Genomic DNA, 18,221 nt, shown 5'->3' with positions numbered 1-18,221 from the left:
TTGAAATGGAGGAAGGTAACGGAAGCGGACAGCGTGGTGGGGAGCGGATTGGGTGCGGCTCCGGCCTCACCCAAGAAGGTGCAGCCCTTGCCGTGGGGGCCACCTTGATGTATACATTCTATATCCACCCAGTCCAACCGTTTTTCCAGATCATCTTTACGGCATGAAAAATAAAATAAAAAATAAAAACTAATTAAAAAAAAAACTTGTTAGTGGATCCAAATCTCAGGTGAACCACACTGTAGGAAATTGGTGATTGAAGGCCTCCCCATTCAAAACTTTCTAAGGCCCACCGTCATGTCTCCGCAGTATTTATTCGACATCCAACTTGTTGATAAGGTCACCAAGAATATATATATATATATATATATATATATATATATATCAGCTTGATCCGTAACTTTTGTAGGCTATAATAAGTTTCTAATGGTCAACTTTTCCAATGGTATGGTCCAACTGAAATTTGGATCTACCTCATATTTTGTCTCATGACTGCAAATGATCTGTCAAAGCAGATAGACAACATTTATCCATAATGAATATTATCTTACTTGCTGAATCTCCAAGGGGTTGGATGCCAGTGAAGTTTTAAGTTGTAAATATATTACATCTAAACTTTACAGGTAAACAGATTGTATGTTTGGCTATCTGTTTAGCTTGTATAGTGTTTACAATGGATAAAATAAGTAGTCATACCATAGAATTGGGCAGTAAATCTTCCAAAACCTAAAATCACATAAGGACTTGGCTTTTTTTAGGAGCTCTAAAAGAGTATTAAAGCATGCACACACAAGATGGATTGGATGTCCTCCACCCATCTCAGTGGGTACCAAATGCAATTTGAAAATTTTTAACGGCAGGCATCCCATCCTTCCCTTGTGTGGTCCATTTGATAATCAACAAGCTTTTTTTTTTAAAGAACTATATAAGAGCATCAAAGGAAGCACGTGCTGGATAGATTGGATGCACTATACACATTATCGTGGGCCTCACATATCACGAGTATATATCAATCATTGTATTGTACTATATGTCATGTCTTTTTAGTTGTAAAGGCTATTTATAACATGAGGTTTCAGACTATGCCTAAAAGATGTAATATGTTTACAGCCCGTAAAGCTTTTACAGGCAAATACATAGATCTAAACAGTCCATGTAATCCCTTTACAACTTTGGACTTCACATCCATCCAAACAGCCCCTCTGAGAAACCCTAGCACTGGCGTGTGGATCGTGGAGCATATGCATCACATGTAGGATCTGCCTTGCAGTTTTCTTTTTTTTCTCCTCTTACATTACTTTTTTTTTTTTTTTTTTTGATGCCCTAAAACTTCCTCTAGAATCAGCTTATTTTATAGCAGAACCAGCCTCCCATGGAAATAATGAATATTATCTTGCTTGTTGAATCTCCCCCTTAAAAGGCGCTTGCTGGTTTTTGTGGGTTTTGGCTCCTGTTGGGTTGGTGCTGAGGAGATGGGGCTGATGGTGTTGAAGAGTTGAATGTGACTGAGACTTCATATTATGCGGAAGCTTATGGTGTTTCCATCAGCCCTCGGATGGTGAGCCTCACTCTTATTCAAGGAGCTTCTGCAAAAGGAGCTGTCTGTTTGGATGGAACACTACCTGCAATTTCTACACGCCAATGCTGCAGCTTCTCTTCAATATAAATTTACCTTCCATTAATGCTATAGAACACAACAGTTTCACGGAATGCTGTTGGATGGCCACTTGAGCCTGACATATCAGCTTGTATGGTGTGGGAATTGAATTAAGCAAGGATCCCTGAGTTTCTTGAGCCAAACAGTCCCTAAAAAACTGACTTGGTAAACATATTGAGCTACATTTGTATAGTGTGGAAGCCAATGAAATAAATAAACAGGGAAGCATAAAATTCAGTGAAGACGAGCAAACCGAAAGCAAAATCCTTTCACATATACAAGAGAGAATACAAGAGACTATGAGATAAGCCCTTTGTAACAACCTGTAGGCATTCCTGACAAGCACATCACCATCAACCAAAAAAAAAAAAGCCGACATGCCTTCCCAACCGATGCTTAAATTCAAAATCCCGAAATACTCCACAGGCCTCTGAAAATGGATGGAATCTCAAATACCCATTTGACCCAGGTTGCAGATCATTAGGTGGGCCCATGCTCGCATCCATGGCAAGTACTCATGATAAGCAGTCAACCAATTTCTCAAACCTCCGTGCAATGCTCTGGTGGTGATTGCTGCTTTCGTAGACCTGAAGTAATGATCTTATTGCTTTGGACACCATTGCTTTCTTCTGAATGGAAGATGTGGATCCACCCCTCTGATTCTCCGTGGAAGTAGCTTCCGTCTTGGGCTGATCGCAGACTTCATCGGCCAGTGACGAGCATAATGCCTTGAGCCACTCCTCTAGGAAAGATGCTTTCTACATAATACAAGATTTCTACCCATCAAATACAACATCTGACAAGCGTTTTGGCATTACCAAATTAATAAATCAAGACAAGAGCTTGTGAATCACATATTAGAAACCTTCATGCTTCCAACTTAAGATGACTTGGGACTCAAATGGGAAGTGGGCAATATGCAGAGACAGGAAAAGCACACTCCCATCTGACAGTGTCCGTTGTTGATCAAGGTTCATTCATATGGCCAGCCAGGGAGATACTAAAGCAGGAGGAAACATATAGTGGTTGATGAACTTCTGTTTGGCTCGATAAACGGTACATCTGGGGCCCAACTACCTGTGATCTGAACCATCCAAATGCTGGAGCTCACAGTTAGAGGGAGATTCAGCCAAAATATTGCCTATCAAATTATCCAAACCCCCAAGCTTGCCTTGAAGTGTTTCTTTCATCAAGCAATAATATAATGCCTCTTAAAGCAGTCGGCATTCTCAAAAGGGACTTACAGCTGAAAGGTAACATGCTATTCTTGTGATGTACATCCAGTGTTCAAAGTATCGGTATCGCTACAAGTTTCACCGGTCTGGGATACGAAAACAACATCGATATCTTCGATAACCGGAAATTTGGGGAAACATGGGGAGAACGGTGGATTTTTTTCAGTGAAACTTCAAAAGATGCTAAATACACATGCATATTTAAGAATAAAAAAATTGCAGAAGGAACACATACATAATAATTTTTCATTTAATGGAGGACTAAAAGAATGTGCTATCGAAAGAAACCAGTGCAACCATCCCTTCCATCCCATCTATTCATCCAACCTTCCATCCAAATATCTATTGATATTTCACAATATCCACAACAAACAAAATTTCACTGAGAAATCATCGATAACTAAAAAGGAAACAAAAGATTGTGGTCTCGATATCGCCCATGTTGCGATAACGATAATATTGTAATATGATCAATATTATTGTCGATAATTTTAACACGGCATATAACCATGTGCCTATACAAAAATTAAAATAAAATTTTTTTAATAAATAGATTTTTAGCTATATCGATGCATTGGGATATTATCGAAATATCACTGATGCAGTGGCTATACAAGCGATACCTGGAATTTACATAGTCGAAAATATTGGCGATATATTAGCGATATCAATACATTGGCAATACTTAGTGATACGTTGCCGATACTTGGAATTTCTGAGACTACCGGTGTTATCGGTATCGCCGAGCTGGAGAAAGGGACAATATCGGGGATATTTCAATAATATCGGGGATACTTTGAACAATGTGTACATCTAAGGTCAGATATGGCATTTTGACAATCATGTGAAGCCATATCCAAAGTCTTTCAAACATGGAACACATGATCACCTCACAAGACCAGATGATTTAGTCAATTTTCCTAAGAATCCCAAGATGAACCATCCTTACTTTAACAAGAAACTCTTTCAGAGGCTGTGGATCCTGGGATGAAGCCAGGCCGAGCACGTGCAAGGTTGTTGATGTTAACTGGGGAAAAAAAAGAAGCCTGATAAAAAACACATGAAAACTACAGAAATTCCTGGCTGCAGCTGGGTATCAGAAACCAGACCTGCTTCTCGAGTGTGGCCCTATACTTGAAACTTGATGGTGCGAAGACTTGATCTGAACCAAGGTTTTCCAGTATATGCACCAGACCTTGAACAACATCAGAGAACGAGCCCCCATAATCTGCATTGAAAAGAAAACGGTGAGAAAACAGTATGAAAGTGATATCTGAAAAAGTTATATGCTAGGGTAGATTCATAGTCTGAACAAGAACCATGTCATATAGTCTCAGATTATTCAACGATAGGTGTAACTGCTGCCAGCCTTACATTACCCTTTTCCATCAGATCAATTACATGACATTAGCTAGGGCTGTACACAAGCCAAGCTAGCTCGAAAAGCTCGCTTGGCTTGGCTCGATATAGCTCGACTTGACTCAGCTCGAACGACAACTGAGATGAGCCAAGCTTCAAATGACCCAGCTCGTTTTGAAAACAAGCCGAGTTTGATCACAGTGGATCTTGACTCGGCTCGATTCGAACTCGACTCGAAGCTCGAGCTCAAGCTCGGCTCAACTTGAATATATATTATATTATATATAATATATTATATTTAAAAATAAAAAATAAATATTTTATATATATTATTAATTGAATATTTGATTTGGGAGTTGGGTCAGTGTGGGTTGAGTTAGTTGGGTCGGATGGTTAGGTTGAATCGGGCGTCAATTGGGTCAAGTTGCTGGGTTGAGTTGGGTGCGAGTTGGGTCGGGTTGGGAGCAAGTTTGACTCGACACGACTCGAGGTAAGTTTGCCCTGACTCGATCCACTAGCTTGCCTTGAGCTCGACTCGAAAGGTTTGGCAAACAAGCCAAGCTCCAATGGTAAGCTCGAAGCCGAGCTCGAGCTCAAACTCGAACTCGAGGAGAGCATGAACGAGTCAAGCCAAGCTTGGCCCACCTCGACTCGACTTGGCTCGATGTACAACCCTAACATTAGCAAATGAACTTCATAATTAAAACAGCACAAGGAGAAAAGGGCAACATGGAATCTCAAGTAAAGGCTATTAGTGATTAAGGTGAGGCCACTAAGACATATTTCGCTGGTACTTCCATGCAGTGTGACGCTATCGAAGCGGAACCCAACCTCTTTGTGGAGAGTTAAAAAGTTCTCTTTGTCAGCTCTTTTGCCATTGAAGGAATTTCTAAGAACATTTCCCACTAGATTATTAATGTCATGACCGATCCTTGATGAGGTTGTTTCTGGATTAAACTTCTCGTTATCCATTATGCCTACAGAAGCCAACTGTTTAGCCAACTCCCTTACAAAACATGGGGCCCATCAAATCTATCTTTCTATTGGAGACTCCATCCCTTGATGTAACTTTCCGTTCCCTTATATAAAATACTTGTGATCCATAAAAATTAATTAAAAAGGGTCAGAGATAGGCAAGAGCAAAAAAAACAGCATGGTATATTATGCTACATTACCTAACTTTAGGTGCTAAGTACAGGCGTACAGCAGGGATTGGGTTTGGCGTAAAATCCAACTTGTACACTTGGGTTGTCAGAAGCATCAGTATAGTAGATATTATGAGCCTTTTTGAAGATTCCTAGACCAACAACCCAGGGTTTGAATGGAACATATCTCTCTAGGAGAGGCAAAGAACGATCGATAAAAGCAGCACCCTAGACAATATAACATATACATGTTGGCAAATTCTCCAACCGTAGTTGGTGATTCAATCAATCTGAGTCGGTGTCTTCTTTGCAACTAAATGTAGAGTTAGCTGCCATTGTCCACCCTAGCTGCCCTCTCATTATTGTTGCCCCTCATGCCTAGCCATGGGATGATCCGAATGTTCATTGAGCAGGTCCCACCATGATGGGCCCCGTGGCACGAGTTCATCTTATCACAGTCAGAGATCATCCATACAAATGACAGTTAATAAAAACAGTGCACATTTCACCACCTTTCTATTGATGGATCTCTGACCAATGGGATCTTTCTACATGGCCCATCAGCATTGCTGCTCGTGGCCTCACCCTCTCTCGCCACAATCCAGACCATCATCTAGTGCCACTGTGGATGGGCCACATGGAACAATTCCACTGATCAGAGATGTTCACATCCATCCAGAGAACAGTTAGAAACATCAGTCCACATTTGTATGAGAATGGATGGTGAGGATCTCAAGCATAGATATCTCAATGCCTACATAAGGTTTTTTATAAGCATCATGAATGAAAAACTAATTGGGAAGTCTCGGATGGTTGAACTACAATGGAATGAATCATTCCAATCATGAGATTACAAAGGATGATAATAATTGTTGGAAAGCTTTGAAGTTTAACAACGGCATATCGATACACATAGGTAGATAGACCAGTGAAATGAGCTTTAACCTAAGAAAATACATGTGGTGAAGTAGATGGTTAGCAAAAAATTGAAGCAAAGCAATTGAAACAATTCATTTTCAGCCATCAAAAGTACACACTAGAATTGGGAGTGCATGATCGATAAGGTTACCAAAATTATTATATAATATTTTAAAACATTGAATTCGAAAGAAAAAAATAAAAAATAAAAAAATCTTACCAATTCTTGATGTTGGCACAGCCAAGGCAATAGCAGCATGTATTCTGATCTTAAAATTAGTTGAATCACGAAGGAGAAGTAGAAGAATACTGTAAACAGAAGGAGCCCTGCCCAAGGAAGTAAAATGGGTCACTATTGCTTACATGAGCAACGTGAGAGAGAGAGAGAGAGAGAGAGAGAGAGAGAGAGAGAGAGAGAGAGAGAGGGAGGGAGGGAGCAAATAATAGAATATTCATTCCATGTACGAGATTTGAACTTGACATTGACTCATAAATTCATCAGATGCCTCAGGCAGTCATCTTGGCCAGCCAAATGAGGAAATAAACTCAGTTGAATGGTAAAGAATTGGTTAAAAATACTCAATGATTAGGAAAAGAAATTAAAAAAATAAATAAATAAATAAATAAATAAAAATACTCAATCAAGATAGGTGTTCTAGGACTAGAAAGAAGAGTGACAAGTTTGGAAAATGAAAGATGTAGATGTCTCAATATTTTTCAGCATACGCTGGAAATTTCCAATTTCCAGTTCAAGTATAAAACATTATTTCTTTATTTGATATCCAAAATGTTTATATGCATGACAAGTCCGTGCTTTAAATAGAAAGGTGAGGAGAAAAAGAAAAACAATCATCAAGCCATATTTCTTCACCAACACATCTTATGTTTGGGGGGGTATTATGTTTGATTGGAAACTCCAACAATTCAACTACTCTTTTCTCATTTTAAATGATCTTGAATCGAATGAGGAAGCCATTAGTATCTCCTCACCAAGCCATATCTTGCAGTCTCAATGTCTCATTCAGGAAAAGGTTGCCTAGAGCATGACAAACATTCCACTGGACCTGTCAAATCAACAAGAGCACAAAAGCACAAAAAAAAATAATAATAATAATAATAAGAGACGTTTCTCAGTAGACATGTCAATAGAAAATATAAAAGTTCACATAGCGAGTGACATCATTTATGCAAAATGTAAATTGCACATGAAAGAAAGAAGACCTTCACATTTCCAGTTGTTACACAAGAAACAAATGCTTGCACCATTCTCTCCAGCCAATTGCAATCTCCTAAGAAATCAATTTGGAAACATCATTCAAATATTCTGGATTACGATCACTTTTTGTGTCCTTAGCGAAGGAACTACTTATCAAAAAAGAAAAAGAATAAAAGAAGAAGGAAACAACGCAAAGCTGTCCGATGCCACGTGCGAATATTTACCCTCCTTTAGCCCATTTGACACAGTAGGTTGACTTGTAAATCTGACAAATCTCGCAAGATTCCCAAGAGCCCTCACTGCATTTGACTTGACCTGATAGGTGGCAGAAATCTAACTTTAGAAACATTAAATTGACATATGAAGAGTAATTTCGTGAAGACGAGATGGCTTGAGCACCATGATGCTTTTACATTTAAAACTTAAAAATACCTGAAAAAGTTCAAAATGCCAACAGACTCGCCCAAAATAAAATCAGGAAAAAAAAAACATGAGAACTAAAAAAGACCTTTTCTGGTCAGTAAGGAGACTTTGGCTTGTTTGGATAGGAAGATTTATTTATTATTACTATTTTTAATGGAAAACCCAGGTGGGATCCTATGGGTAGGGGAAACTGCAGACATGAATCCAATATATGTTGATTGTTTTGCACGTTGATTTCCATAAAAATGTTGAAAGATCAACGGTGTTAGCAGCGTCACTTATTACTGTGGAAATGGCCATGTATTAGCATTTCGGGGAGAAATCAATTCACTCATTTTCCAACGAAAAGTGTAAAAATGACAGTTGATTTTGGCAAATACTTCTTATAACACAAATGGAAGAAAACACATATTCATGGTAGATTTCATTCCCAGCCATTTCCAACTTTCCAAACAACCCCATGCCCCCTCTCATCTCTTTCAAACAATCATCTCTTTTTCTTCTTTTTCTTTTTTTGAAAGATAACGAAATTAATTATTCATTAAACTCAAAATACAGCAAACAAGAAAGAGGGACAAGGACACTGAGACAGTGACCCAGCTAAATGGCTAAGAAATCCAAATTACAGCCGATTTCAGCCCCTGAGTTTGGAGGCAGAAACAGCCCATTCACAAAACAACAATCTGGCTCTAAGGGAGATACTATCTACTGACTTTTTGGTGTTGTTGAAACACCTAGCATTCTTTTCCCCCCAAACTGCCCTCCAAATAGCGATTAAAGACATTCTCCAGAGAATCTTCTTGTGATTTGGAAGACTCATGCCATGCCAAGACAACAAGCAACGATCCACCGAACTTGGCATGATCCACTAGATTTGAAAACGGCCGAAGATATCCGTCCAGATCAGATTCAGAAAGGGGCAATGCAAAAATAGGTGATCCATAGACTCCCCATCTTGCATGCACATTCAACAAACGTTCGGGATAACCATAGCCCTGTTTCTCAAGTTATCAATAGTAAGGACTTTCCTTCTACCCACCAGCCACCCGAATGTGGCTATCTTCGGGGGAACGGAATAGGACCAGATAAATCTAGTGCAACCCTCCTCAACGGGATGCACTGACCTGCCCAAAAAGGTGAATAAGGATTTCACCGAGAAATGACCAGAACTATCAACTTTCCATACCCATTTGTTTGCTTCGGTTTCATTAGGGACGCAAAATTGGATACACTCCAAGAGGGCAGCATCGTCTTCCACTTCCTCATCTCGGCGAAAAACACCTTCAAGGAGGTTCCCATAATATTGCCCCTCCAATGTGAGAGAAACAATTTGCCACAAAAACAGACGGATCCTGTGCCAAGTTAAGGAGGGAAATTCACTTTTTAATGCGTAAGAGCCCACCACTCATCCTCCCAAAATCTAATTGTTTTCACCATTTGCCTAAATAGAACCCAACTCCTTGCAAGAAAGCCTCCATGATTGACGAAACACCTTTCCACAATGCAAAAGTCCTATAAAGCAACGATTCTCGTCCCCCATCCCCACCTTGAGAGGCCGTATTTGCAAATAAGAACCTCTTTTCTAAGGACCCTGTCCTCCTTCCCAAACCTCCAAAGCCATTTCCCGAGTAATGCAGTATTTCATGGACCTAAGGTCCTTAATTCCGACCACTCCCGCCTCATATGGTTTGCAAATTTCGTCCCACCTAAGAAGATGAAACTTCTTCTTATCCTCTACACCTTGCCAAAAAAACATTTGCCTAAGCTTCTCGAGTGTTGAAATCACTAACGTCAGGCATCTAAAAAGCGACATGAAGTAAATAGGGAAATTGGACAAAGCCGCTTCAATCAAAGTGATGTGACCGCCAAGGGATAGATATCTACTTCTCCATCTAGCTAGCATCCACTCAACTCTTTCCACCACCTTATCCCACAAGTGCTTTGGCAGTTTACCCACACAAAGCAGAAGCCTCACATAAGTAGTCGGAAGCGTGCTGGTTGCGCACCTGAAGATCTCAGCCAACCGCTCAACTTCAGACGACTCCATCCGAACACCAAACATCTTGCTTTTGGACAAATTAACTTTTAAGGCTCGACACAACTTCGAAGCACTTAAACAATTATGCACAAGTTTTCCACCATGTTGGATGAAGCATCGCAGAATAGAAGGGTATCATCCGCAAATTGAAGGTAAGATATGGGAGAGGGCATACCTTCAATCAAGAAACCTCTAGTAAAGCCTTCCTCTTGGCCCTTCCAATGCATAGTACTTAACGCCTCCACTATCATGAGGAATAGGAAAGGAGACAAAGGGTCTCCTTGTCGCAGACCTTGAAAACTTCTAAAGAAACCTTTTGAGGAGACATCAATAAGAATCGAAAAGCGAGCCGAGCTTACACATTCCCAAATCTAGCGCCTCCATTTCAATCCACATCCCAACCGAAGCATCATGTAATCAAGGATTGAAGCTGACCATGGCTTTGGTCGATCAAACCATTAGCACCTAGTTGATTGAAGTCCAATAGCTGCTAGCGTGAATTTGGGATCTATTTCTGCCACATCAACATATGAAACAGAGACCATAGGACTTCTAAACACATCTTTGATGGGATGCCAAACATGCGTACCCATACAATCTCAAACTCCATACCACTCATACTAACATTGGATATTGCTTATCAGGCCCATCCACAGGGAGGATCCATCCTCTGAGAGCCCATCCGTCGGGATCTTAGGGTGCACTGGAAGCGATTTGATGGGGACATCACGCGCACGCACACGCACGCACGCCGCCCCACTACGCATGTAGGCAAGGAAAAGGAGGGCCCCACCATCGATTTGGCTCGATGACGACGTCTAGGGAGGGCCTCCTAGTTAGAAAACAAAGTTTTCATTCAAAAGAATGAGCCCGATAGTCAAGAAAAGCCCATCATGGGATCTCATGATCGTGGTCCACTAGTCAGATTAAGTTCATACTTTAGGTTTTGCTTATTTATATTAGTTAGAACATCATGAACGCTTTAGATTTCTTTGATTAGTTTTTATTTTAGTTTACTTCATCGGCGAGTAATAGGTTGCGCACATGACGCGAGTTTTGGGGTATAAGGTTTTCCCTATAAATAGGCACCCCTTGTAGTTCTTTTGATTCATTTAAGTTTAATAAAAATTCCTGCTTTATTTTTTTCTGTTCTCTTCGTGAGTTGTGGAAGAATTCAAAAGTGGGTGCGAAGTCCTCCTTTTTCAAAGGGTTAACTATCGTGGTGCGAAGCCACATCAATCCCGATTCACCACATCTTTCATCATCTCTTTTTTCCCATCTTCTACCACCATCCGTGGTTTGAATTCATCCTTTGTTGCATCAGTTTTCTTTGTTACAGCAAATTTCCAAATTTCGGCCCTGCAGGAGGTCAGAAACTTTGACGGAGTACTACGCACAAACCGCCACTCGGATCGACTCGAAACTTCGAGGTTTTGAAGCCTACCCCTAGCCGATCAGTGCCAAGGAGGGCTTTCTCGAAATCGACACCCCCTTGCACGTGCGGCCAGGCACCTACGCACGTACAAGCGCCCCAGGCCCGCTGTCCACACACGGGAATCGTCTTTAGTTCAGGTTTTATTCATCTTTGCCTCCTCATACATGTTTTCTTCATAAACCCTAAACCTAGATTGCGTTTTCCCTAATTTGTTTGCTGTTTTCATCACCCTAGGGTTCCGTGAATTGAAATTAGGGAATCCCTTGGATTAGGGACTGATTTTTATGCATGTGTGATTGATTTCTATTTCCTTTTGACATCGTTTGGTTTATAATTTTTATTGGTCCAGTCCTAGCCTGTGTCGGCTTGGACCCGCATAGATTCCCCTTTTAATTGAATGATTTGGACTGTCATGTGGGATGTGGAATTTGTGTAACTATTTTTGAATTGGTATGATCTAAGCCTGAATTCTTGTATCTCATCCTTAAATTTCATGTCCTGCATCACGATTGATACCGCCTATGAAGAGAATAGATATAAAAATCACTGAGCTGCAACTCCCGTCTAAGCCCAATCCATTCAACCACTTCATTTTTCGAACATCTCTGATCTGACCTTGAGGTCGAAATACACCAAGAATCTTCCTATCGAGAACTACCACTGATGGATTCACCAATACTACCTTCAACTCACCTTATCAGCATCAACTAAGCATGAACCAGAGGCTCTTCCTTGCCTTGATTCAAGTCCAAAACCATAACAACATTGTGGAAAGATCTTCCTCATTTCTGTTTCTAAGTTGCATCCGCCAAATATGCCTCTTCCTGATCAGCCTATTGGGAGCGATTGGGAACTTTGCCTTCTCATTACCTATGGATGTTGTATAATTGTATTTGACTTTGCAAAACTCTTAGGTTTATACGTGAAAACCTTCATGCACATACTTGGCCACTTTTACCATCATCTTTTTTTGCGACGATACATCCATCCAGCCCAGCACTAGTATCGTCTGCCTCCTTTTTGCTTGCAAACTTGACAGAAGCAAACCCTCTAGCTTTCCCTGTCTTTCGATCCATTGGCATCACTACATTTACCAACTCCCCATACTTTCCAAACTGGTACCTAAGCTCCCGGGGGGTTCAAGTCGATAGGGAAGTAATAGATGAATATCATCACCATCAAAGTGTGTTCGGTGCCTCACTTGAAGGTCTCCATTGCACCATTATCCCCTCTCCTTATTCCATCCTTTAGGTAATTAAAATGAAATCTTGTTTTTAGCTTTCCAGCAAGCTAAATTCAATGAAATTGTTAATGTGTACAAAATTTATACAGTAAAGCTTTTAACACCATGCCTTTCTAGGCCTATATGGATTGATGGAAACTAGAACAAAAACATGGATATGGAAAACCAAACCTCACATCAAAGGAAAGGGAATTGTGTAGAAAAGAATCCATATTAACCTGTTTGTTTTAGTACACCTGATTTGCATGGAAATGTGAAAAAGTCAATGGTCAAAACGTGAGAGATGTATCTCCTAATCATGGAATCTAGATTTATAAGTTTTAAAGTGGAATTGGAAAACATATTTTTTTATGAAATCGTAATTTTTTAGGAAATGGAAATCAATTTCAACACCTAAATTTGTTTTGGCAACCAAGGGAAAAACATGACATCTGTGGAAAATGGAAATCTATATCATTTACACAGTTTCCCAGAGGATTCCAGCAATCAAACAGCTTTATACAACAAACCCATTGCAACAACCTTAGTTAAAACCCATAATATATGTGTCCTATGAATATCCGGTATTAGTACTAGCATCCTTTCATGTAGAGCACATATAAATATATGGCATCTTAGGTCAAGCAGGCCTCAATGAATTCTAGACAAAATGGCAAAGAATTACGTGGCATCAACAATGTTCCGAGATTCTAATGAGGACGCGGATTGTCTAATGTTGATAATTGGCCTAATGTACTTGCCGAGGAGTTTTGGGATGGATTAGAGCATGGAAAGAGGCACAAATATCTTAAATAATGGACCAAATCCATATACACATCAATGGACCATGCACTGTGGCACTTGTGGTACACTTTTGGGTCCACAAAATGGTCGTTTGGTGGCATTTTCTTTAAGTTACAAATTTTTGTTTATTTTTGGACGAATTTTATTTTATTTTTTTGCTCGTAGATAGGGGTATTTTAGTCTTTTCCTATTAAAAAAAAAAAGATTGTAGGGTTGTGATTAAAACATCTAGCCCATACTTATGATTGATGGAAGGCCCAAATAAGTGCTAGGGCTTCTCTTTTGTTTTCCTTCGTATAAAAACTCAATAAACAGAAAATGTGTAGCAGCTTTTGGTAAAAAAAATTATTATTCTCTACAAGCCTTAGGCTAGGATTTGTGCAATTGCTTGTTTTCACATGTGAGGCATATGCTCTAGGCCATTAAAACTAGTGGGAGCTTTGATTATTCGTTGGCTTTGCATTGTTTTTACCTTTCTTTACAAGTGGAAGAATCTCTATTCTTCAATTGGGTGTGTTTGGGCATGATTTGGTACCATGGTTTAATATAACTGTGTGCGGTTAATGATTCTCATTCGTTAGCTACACCAAATTCTTTTAGTTAACAGGACTTGAAAAGCATCATTGAAGGAAGATTATTGGCCATTTTACTCCAAGATAATTTGGGAATCCAACTTCACCTTCCGTTATTCAATCCAAAGAGGACAGCAATCATAGAATATCGCTGAGCTTTAGCGAGGGGCTAGTGTTCAAAGGGGTTGGCATTTTTGATGATATTTAAGAAAATGCATGATTACTTAGAATCCAAATTTTTGACATGTTTGGGTTTTACAATCCTAAAGGGTCTCCTCAAAGAAAACTATCCTATAAACTAAGCTTCACAGTGATGGCAGTCCTCTACCAATGGTACCACTGCTTCCTCTCGAAGCTGCTCATTAGATGCATAGAGGGAGATATCAAATTATAGGGGTCTTGCACCACTTCAAAAATAAAAAGTATAGCGAAAGTGAAACGAACATATAGAATCACAAGCTCCTAACGATTTTTGCCATGACAGAACCTGGACCTTGAGGGAAATCAATCTCTTTACCTTGTCACCATCTTTTGTTAACCGCAGAGCGCATTCAGCTAAAAGGGATACTGGGCTGTTACCAGACTTTGGAGCTACTGTTGAGAACATTAAATGAAGTAAGCAACCAACCAAGGTTGAACAAAACAAACTAATTACAAACAAAATCATGCTCAAGACCACTAAATATACCTGCAGAAAACATTTCCAAAGGCAAATTGCTTGCACTGTGACGAATAGAATCACATATATTTGCTATAGCCCAGGAGGCCGTTATTCTCACCTGGACACAGAATTACTCATGAGAAATGTGTATATTTTGGAGATCCACAGACAAATTAACTCATTGAGTAGGGCCAAAAGAATGCAATGGAAAAATAAGAACGTACCGAGACCAAGGTATCATGTGTGTTAATCTCAACAGCACGGATAAACTCATCCAGAATCTCTGCACTACAACATTGGAAATTTTTCTATGTTATTCCGTCTGAATGTATGTTAGAAATAAGTAGATATAAAAATGGAATGATGAAACTTCCTGGTATCTCATAATACGAACGATTGAATCACCTGCAAAAAATTTGTGGGAAACACGCAATGACCCCAACGGCTCGACAAGCAGCTGACCTGACAGAAGGAATCTCATCATTCAATGCTGCACTGATCTACAAAGGATGTTCACAGGAACAAATGTACAGGATAATCAGAGATTAGATGCTTTGTTTCACATATACGGACAGAGCTAAGTCAATCAATCAGACTAAACTTACAGCAGAATAAAGTACGAAGTCCTGTTTCTCCTTTGGGAGAGAAAAGAAAACAGAAGATGTTATCCCGGCAAAACAAGTAACTGATGCTGCCCTTACCTACCACAGAAACAAAGAACAAGCTTCAATAGTGGAGCAACTAATCTAGATATGCAACAAAAGGTATTGCTCATTCCACATTCAATTGCAAGTATGCAACTTCCTCTCAAGCATAAGATGGGCTACCATATTGCTTTGTTGTGGAAGCAATTGCGAATGATGACATATAACGACACATACACTCAATTGTCTACTATACTGCTATTGTGGAAACTTAGTATGGACATTTTTTCGGAAGGTACAATTTTTCGGAATGCTTTTGTTTTCTTTTTTTTACCCTTTTATTTATTTTACTTTTGCGGGCAATAATATAATGAGACACATGCGCAGTTGTCTGACAAAGATGGAAAAGTTAGGTTTTGTATACAGGTTAGTGTTTTTTTTTTTCCGTCTTTAAAGGAAATTAGGGGAAAAAAAAAGATACTAGTAACCTCTCAAAAAAGGAAAATAAAAAAGAAAAGAAACTTACATCAGGTCAGATGTCTTGCTCCTTTAGAACAACATGTAGACATCTTGGTGTCAAAGCAAAAGGAGGGGTATGGTCAGAGCTGGTTCAATCGCCACTTCATTTGATTTGGACCGTGGAGTCATGGTCAGAAAATTTAATGGGTGAAAACACACCTTTAGATCATCCAACCAATCTGACGATCAGGCTATGTATGCTCCATCTTTAATGGCCCCCACAACTTGGGAGACCCAAAATTGGTGTTTCATGCATAGCAAGTGGACAACAGATGATGTGCTGTTCCTGCAGTAAGGGGGAGAGTGAGAATGGGGAGGGACCACTATTTGAGCTGGTGACTACAAAGAAAAAAGGTTAGAGATTTGGGATAAAATCTAGGGTTTCTAAAAAAAAACAAAAAGAGGGAGAGAGTACCTAAGAGATTAGATTGAGATGAGGAGGGGAACAAAGTACTGTAGAAATAAGATGGAGGGGAGAAATGAACTCAGAGGAGGGCTTCTTTTGGGTTTAAAAAGGGTTCAGAGAGGTGTTGGAGAAGGATCGTCAGAGAGGGTTTCATAGAATCTTAGGAGTCTTTCCATGTCTCGCGTGGATTTAGAGACATGCCTGAACCAAGTGGTTCACTAAAAACCATTGGCTCATCTCATCAGACAGTTGAACTGTTCAAACTAGATGGTTTAGACGGTTTTCAGTTTTAAAGGTCCAGATGCAAATGGACTGGAAAGATCTTGGGTTATGCTCTGATCTAGTCAACCAGATGATGTGGTGCAGTTTTTTTAAAACATTGGTCCATTTTGTTTATTTGGGTGATGCTTTCTTAACAGGGATATTTACAGCAAAATTCCTCAAGAATCTGAATTTTTAACCAAATAATGTCTCAATAAAACAAACTTCCTGGGTGGTGCTTTTCAAGGGGAGAAATTACCAAAATGCCTCATTCTTTTTTCTATAAAAAGTGATAAAGTCAAGAATTGTGGGGCCCACATGGTATGCATATGAAATCCAGTCCATCCAATATACCAAAAATTTGGCCTAAACCCACAGGACAATAATAAGATGATAACTAACATTGTAATAACGGTAAAAGAATATTGAGCTTGTATAAATAACACTGAACATCATAGATGGCCAACAAGGCATTATTCCTGGAGGTTGTACCTTTGAATTACCTTCTTCTTCTTCTTTTTTTTTTTTTTACTTTTATCTGGATTACATCAATCAATTCCCTTTTTTTTTACACACACACACCCCACATGGGTACTCGAACCCAGGATTTCGGTGTTCAAACACAGAGCATCTACCACTCGGGCAAGAAAGAAACGAGTACATCAGCAGGACTAGAACCCAGGTCTCCCCTCAAGCAGGGGCAAGCAATTAGCAACTCGCCTAGAGACCTGGATTCAAACCAGGTAAGAAAAGAAAAGAAAATTGATAAAGCAAATCCAAGATTGAGTTTCGAAATAGAGACTCGACTGTTGAAGCTTTGGTTTAGTCCAAACAAGTTCAAATGCCTATTTATAAAGGCAAAAAAAAAAAAAAAATAGTTCAAATGCCAGTTCAAACCAGTTTGAACCATGCATCATGTCATTATGTAACATACGTTTTTTTATAGAAATGGTTCAAATCTGTTCCACCATTGGCCCATGGCAATTCAACCAAATTAACAGCTTTTTAGCCCTCAAATGGTTTGACTCAAACTGAAAGGAGTAAGCTCGGGTCTGATCTGGTTCTGAAACGTTGGTCAAAATACATTTATTGACTTATTTAAATAGCTGTGTACCTCCTCAAAAGATAAATGACAATCAAATCAATAAACATGCATTGAAAGTACTAAGGTAAAGACATTTGCTCCCACTCTCTGAGGTGGAGACTAGAAGGAGAAGGGTTAGATGTTCGAAATAAAATCGGGATTCCAAAAAAAAAAATTGAGGAAGAGAGGACCTAAGAGATGAGAGAGATGAGAGAGATGAGAAAAGGATTGGGAAAGAGGGAAACATAGCACCGTAGAGATAGGATAGAAGGGAGAAATGAATTGAGATCATTCGGGCTTAAAAGGGGTTGAAAGAGAGTTGGGAGAGAAGGATCATGAGAGGGGGCTTCATACGATTTTAGGAGTCTTTTGATGTCTCACTTGCGTGGATCTAGAAACATGCTTGAACCAGGTGGTTCACTAAAAACCATCCGGCTCATCTGTTCGGACACTCAAACCATTCAAACTAGATGGTTTCAATGGTTTTCAGCAATTTGAAAGGTCCAAATGTAAATGGACCGGAAAGACCTCTGGTTATAGGCTGACCTAGTTAACCAGATGGTCTGGTGCAGTTTTTAAAATATTGGTAAACTTTGTTTATTTTGGTGATGCTTTCATAATA

The 18,221-nt window shown here is 39.5% G+C and overlaps 1 protein-coding gene across 4 annotated transcripts in view; it reads right to left on the bottom strand.

The window, feature by feature from the left end:
- Positions 1 to 1,802: 1,802 nt before the first annotated feature.
- The window catches only part of LOC131232528 (uncharacterized), a 43,341-nt gene continuing 26,922 nt past the window's right edge, over positions 1,803 to 18,221 (bottom strand). The window contains exons 17-28 of one of the 4 annotated variants that reach the window (XM_058228823.1): positions 15,291 to 15,386; positions 15,091 to 15,142; positions 14,910 to 14,968; positions 14,713 to 14,803; positions 14,542 to 14,618; positions 7,755 to 7,845; positions 7,536 to 7,603; positions 7,305 to 7,378; positions 6,535 to 6,641; positions 4,002 to 4,120; positions 3,842 to 3,919; positions 1,863 to 2,415 (exon numbers count right to left, since the gene is read on the bottom strand). In XM_058228823.1, coding sequence (XP_058084806.1) covers positions 2,173 to 2,415; positions 3,842 to 3,919; positions 4,002 to 4,120; positions 6,535 to 6,641; positions 7,305 to 7,378; positions 7,536 to 7,603; positions 7,755 to 7,845; positions 14,542 to 14,618; positions 14,713 to 14,803; positions 14,910 to 14,968; positions 15,091 to 15,142; positions 15,291 to 15,386 — 1,155 coding nt within the window. In that variant the 3' untranslated portion in view covers positions 1,863 to 2,172. Of the gene's footprint in view, positions 2,416 to 3,841; positions 3,920 to 4,001; positions 4,121 to 6,534; positions 6,642 to 7,304; positions 7,379 to 7,535; positions 7,604 to 7,754; positions 7,846 to 14,541; positions 14,619 to 14,712; positions 14,804 to 14,909; positions 14,974 to 15,090; positions 15,186 to 15,290; positions 15,387 to 18,221 lie in introns of all 4 variants that reach the window. The other 3 variants (XM_058228821.1, XM_058228822.1, XM_058228825.1) reach the window with 3 other exon arrangements.

The sequence above is a fragment of the Magnolia sinica genome, chromosome 18, assembly GCF_029962835.1.
Source record: "Magnolia sinica isolate HGM2019 chromosome 18, MsV1, whole genome shotgun sequence".
Taxonomy (NCBI): Eukaryota; Viridiplantae; Streptophyta; class Magnoliopsida; order Magnoliales; family Magnoliaceae; genus Magnolia; species Magnolia sinica.
This window is presented reverse-complemented; position numbering and strand designations above follow the sequence as displayed.